The sequence below is a fragment of the Vanessa tameamea genome, chromosome 18 (genome assembly GCF_037043105.1).
Source record: "Vanessa tameamea isolate UH-Manoa-2023 chromosome 18, ilVanTame1 primary haplotype, whole genome shotgun sequence".
In the NCBI taxonomy this organism is placed as follows: domain Eukaryota; kingdom Metazoa; phylum Arthropoda; class Insecta; order Lepidoptera; family Nymphalidae; genus Vanessa; species Vanessa tameamea.
Genome location: NC_087326.1, coordinates 10041073 through 10046647, shown reverse-complemented (window position 1 = coordinate 10046647; position 5575 = coordinate 10041073). Strand labels below are relative to the sequence as shown.

Genomic DNA, 5575 nt, shown 5'->3' with positions numbered 1-5575 from the left:
AAAAAAGCGTTGAGCTAATACTTGTTGACTTCCAGGCAGAATATATTATATACATATATAATTGCATTCAACTAATATAACTTTACTTTTTAAATGTTGAAAAAGACTACTGATTTTCTTGCCGGTTCTTCTCGGTAGAATCTACCTTCCGAACTGATGGTAGCTTCACTAAATTAGTTTGTGGAAACGATTCAAAATTGCTTTTAAAAGCCTACTTGAATAAAGTATTTTTTGATTGATTTTGATTTAAAAAAAAAGAAAGTTGTTTGAAGCTCATTTGAAGCCTAACAATTTTGTTAACATAAAATATAATATTCAAAACGAATATTTAGAAATTATAATTTTTTCACGATAAATATTATCGATGTACAATTTTATATATAAATGAATGAATATATATATTTAAAATATATAGTGTATAGTAAGATCAATGGCGATCAAAGGCTATAACAATTTAATTTTAAGTATAGATTGAAGTAACAGCCCGAGGTGATAGGTTAAGATTACTGAAAAGAATAGAATTACTCCAACGCTCAAGCGTCAATCATATCACCATAGTATTTATATCTTTAATTAAAGCAGAAATTAATAATTATAATATTATATCGCATAACGCAACGATATTATATTAACTTATATCCCTTATTACGAGATATTAAATAACTTTATTTCTTTGTGTGTGTATGTTTGAATAGTTTCATTTTGAACTATTATTAGTTTTAAGATTTTATTTAGATTGTGTGTATCATAAAATCGGGGAAAGAGCCGTGAACATCGTATGCTTTATGCTTATGATTCATTTCATTTAAGGCGGTGAAGGAGAACATTGTGAGGAAAGCTTCGTGTATTGGATGAAATTCTGTAATCTGTTATTCATTTGTCATTATTCCGTATCATTCTTTTATATATAATCTATGCAATGTTGCCTTAAATAATTTTAGGTTTTAGGAAGTGTTTTTGTTTTGACATAGGAATCAGTATCAGACCTGATCAGACTTGTAGTCAAACCAAGTTTAATATAGCTATACGCTAGCCGTTAAAATAACAAGGTAACATTTTGCAAAAACAGTAAAAATAAAAAATGTTCTCTTCGAACACTGAACCAGGCTAAAGAACAGTTCCTATAAATTTATTATAATTTTTTTTATCTATGTGGTCTTTTTAAAGACTACCATTGCCCTTGACGTCACCACGACGTGTTGCCCTTGAATCAAATGGATTCCCGCTGTTTTTTAGGCCATGATCTACAGGCATACCTAAGTTGCCTCTTCACAATCGTGGACTCTATTCAGTTTAACTGAGCCAAATAAAGGAATATATAGTTATTATGGAAAATACTAGAAAACTATTGATTAGAGAAATAATATTTATAATATTATTTTAATTATATTTATACAGGTTTTATAAAGAACTGTCTGACCATTTTCTTTTAATAAAATGTCCTGGCCGAGAATAAAACAAGATACAGCAATGCGATTCTGAAAGAATTCACTTCGTGTCTACTCGTGAGATACTGATTCATCGGATGATGACTTACGCCCTTTTGATATGTGTATCCTCTAAATTTTATAATTATTATAGTAAATGTTATTAATGACATTCAAATATTTCACGCACGTTTCTGCGGTGACTTTCAAGTTCCTTCCAATAGAATACGTCTACTATTCTTAAATCGTTTATAAATCAATTCAAACTCATTTATAAAGACATTTTTAAATCAAGAAACGAATATGATTTTAAAAACGAAATAAAATGAAAATTGGGATATAAATTAACTTTAGAACCTTATGCCATAAATAATATTACATATAAAAGAGTACTTATTTTTACATTATTACAAGTCGACTGGAACCTTATAGTAGAGCCTTATTGATCCAGACGAAACCAATATATGTAACATTTTTTTTTATAAAAAAATTTGCAAATTACAAAAACATATTTACATAATTTTAATGACATTTGAGAAAAAAAAAATTGCGTCAGTTTATTAGTTTTCTTTTATTTAATTTGAATTTCGAACATTTATAAAATCACACGAAAGATCTGTTAAAGTCACATTTATAAAAATACTTTAAGGTTATAAATAAAAATATATATACTATTTAACAACTAAGTTAAAGTTCCATAGTTCCAAGTTGTATTCAACGGAATCGATTTACTTCAAAAATATAAAATAAAATAATATATTTCAAATATAAAATAATTGGCTTAGTAAACGATATTCCTCTCGAATTTTTCAGTACAGAGATAGCAATAATTAGTGTATCTATAAAATCGATCAGTAAATTGAGCAACTTACTCACACAAGTAAAATGAAGATTCACTTATTTGAGTCAAAGGTTACCACGAGTGCTCGCAGTAAGATATAGAGGTGAACGAATATTGTGTGATATAAATATGGGATGAGCCAACAGAGCCACATTCAGAGTTCATCATTTGCAACGAGAACAGCTCAAACATGAAGCTGGTGACTAATTATTATATTAATAATTAAACTTAATTTTTTATCGGTTATAATAATCGAACGTGCTATGTGTCATTGAAATATTTTTAAAGTTATTTGTGTTTAAATATCAGTTCAGTAATGTTTTTGTTGTTGCATTTTCAGCTCATAGTCCTGTCAGTTATTGCGTGTGGATATGCCGACAAGTTGGATAGGACATATCTTCCACCAAAAAGCGCTGCAACGGCTGGTGGTAGTCCAGGCGCATTAACAGCACCGGGATTCCAATCAGGAACTGATTTTGGACAAGGCCTCCCATCGGGTTCAGGACGTCAACCTGGAGCTGCAGGATTTGATCAGTCTAGCTCCTCTGGATTCGGTCAAGGACCCTCAGGAAGTCCACGGCCCTCAAGTGCAAATGGATTCGGTTTATCGGACAGTGCTCAAAGCAATAATGGATTTGGCCCTTCCAAATTAGGTGGAACTTCACGTGGTAGCTCGTATGATTCAGCATTTGAATCTCGTGTCCCTTCCACTTCCACTTTTGCTTCATCTCAAATCGGAGCCAATGACGCTGGTTTTGGTCAATCAAATGCTTTCAACCAAGGTCTTGGCTCAGGACCATCAGGCCCAAATGTGGCTCAAGTGTCTACACCGGAACGTGCACAAGCATCAGCTGACAGAAATGCTGAAATCCTGAAATACATTAATGAAAATAATGGTGAATCTTATAGATACAGCTACGAAACATCCAACGGGATATCTGCTGAAGAGTCTGGTGAAGCTACAAATGGTGTTAGAGCACAAGGAGGATATTCTTATACAGGTGACGATGGGAAATCGTATTCTGTGACCTATACTGCTGATGAAAACGGATATCAACCACAGGGTGAACATTTACCCACACCTCATCCCATCCCCGAGGAAATATTAAGGTCTATTGAAGAAAACGCAAGAGCAGCAGCTGCTGGTACACAAGAAGGTAATATAGGCATTTTTATAGTTATGTTCGACAATTAATAGATGACCCTTTTCATAATTACAAATACATAGAATAATAAATGTTTGCATATCAAGTTAAAAAATATTTATTTTTAGGTGCGTACCGACCCGAAGAATATGAATCTGAACCACAATCACCACAACAATATAACACCGGTAGCACATTTAATCAAGGTCAGAATTTTGGTTCCGCTCAAGGTTTCCAATCAGCTCAAGGGCAAGCCGGAAGCCAACCACAAATCAATAAATTCGCAACGAACCAAGGTGTTTCTGGGCGTCCAAGTGGTCCGTCAGGTCAGTATGGTGAAGTGAATCAAGGTTTAACCACAGGTGTAAGCCAAGCGAACCAAGGACAAGGACAAGAGGTCAACGGTTTTAAATCCCAGAATGGTTTTGGATCGTCTGGACAAGGCTCAATAAGTCAGTACCGTCCTCAAATAAATAAACCGACTAGCTACTCAGCTGGATCAACTTCTACAGGATCTGGATCAAATACCAACGCAGGTGCTTTCGGTTTCGGTAATAAAGATAATCAATTCGGTCAGGCTAATACACCTTCGTCAGGAAATCAATTTAGCTCTGGTAGTACTTCCAACCAAGGTCAAGTTTATCAACCTTCATTGGGATCTCAAGGGTCATCATTTGGATCTCAACAAGGTTCTCAATATAAACCTGAAAACCAACCAATCGGATCTGCAGGTTCTTCTGGACAAGGTACACGTTACCAATCTAACGAGAATGTATTTAATGCTGGCCAATCTTCCACTGGCCAAAACACTCAATATGGGCCATCTGCTGGTTCAAATACTGCCTCAGGTCAGAGCACCTCATACAATGGAAACCAAAACTCTCAATCGTCAAGCCCAGTTGGACGTGGTCCTCAATATCAACAAAATGGAAACCAGGCTGGATCGAATGTTGGTACAAGCCAGGGTACGCAGGCACAATTCGCATCAGCTAATAAATTTGCATCTGGTGCTTCAGGCTCAGCTGGTTCAGCTGGCTCAGCAATTCAGGCACCTTACCAGTATAACCGACCTGGTCAGAGCTTCGAGACAAAACCACAAGGTCCTTTCAATAACGCTGGGTCTAAGGGCACCAATGGAAGAGCGAATCAAGATAATCAGAGAGGTATTGATCAATTTGGTGGACCTCGTCAACCCCCAAGTTTCAGTCCACAGGAAGGTTATAAATATTAGAGTAAAGTGATAGTATATTCTAGACATACCCTAAATCGGCAAAAAAATAAAAAAAAAAATAATACAGCATTAAATAAATCGTAAAAAAAATATAATTTTGTACATATAAATAATACTGTACGAAAACGTATATCATAAATCACTGTGTGATTGAAATGAAATAAATATTTAAAAAATATACATAATCTTTATTTTCTAACCTCAATTTTTTTTTAATACATAAATACAATCTCGTAACACTTTATTTGATAATGACCATTATTTCGATTTAAATTGCGGACATCAAGAATGAAGTAATCACAAAAATTATACCCCACTAAAATATTTGACCCTCGAATAATTTGCCGACGAAATATCAAGTAACAACTTAACATATAAGTACACACGGCATGATAATAGTTTTCAGTGACACAAATGATAAGGTTTGTTTGAATTCATGCTCAACACTTCGCTTACATTATATCAAAGTTTGACTTCAGCCGAGACACGAATTAAAGCCTTCGATTCGTTCAGTATATATTTTGGGCATTACTAACATTAAAAAAGAAAAAAATTCAAATCGAGAATCTATTGGATCTTGTAACATCAAGTCTGTTAAATTCTATTCGCCATTAAAGGAAAAGTAAAGGAAATAGCTCAAAGCTTGGCTCCTCTCCTCTCCTCTCCTTTTGAGGAGAATATTTGGAGCTTATTAGTAGTAATTAGTTATGGCAGTCGATACATACGCGTATGTGGGAGATACAGAACGGAATCAAAATATTTTACACGTGAAAACTCATTAGTTCTCGGATTTGAATCCACAATCATGGGTTAATATTCACGTGTTCTAACCACTGTACTACCTCGACTTATAAATTACAAAACCATATATAAAGTTTAATTTTAATACAAACATTTGAATTTAGAATGTTACAGTTACGCAATATCAAAA

General features: G+C 33.9%; 1 protein-coding gene across 1 annotated transcript; it reads left to right on the top strand.

The window, feature by feature from the left end:
- The first annotated feature begins 2406 nt into the window (after positions 1 to 2406).
- Positions 2407 to 4675, top strand: LOC113398489 (pupal cuticle protein 36-like). The gene is made up of 3 exons (XM_026637254.2): positions 2407 to 2467; positions 2609 to 3425; positions 3542 to 4675. Exons 1-3 carry the CDS (start codon positions 2459 to 2461, stop codon positions 4642 to 4644), a joined length of 1929 nt encoding a protein of 642 aa, XP_026493039.2. The 5' UTR covers positions 2407 to 2458; the 3' UTR covers positions 4645 to 4675.
- Positions 4676 to 5575: the final 900 nt, after the last annotated feature.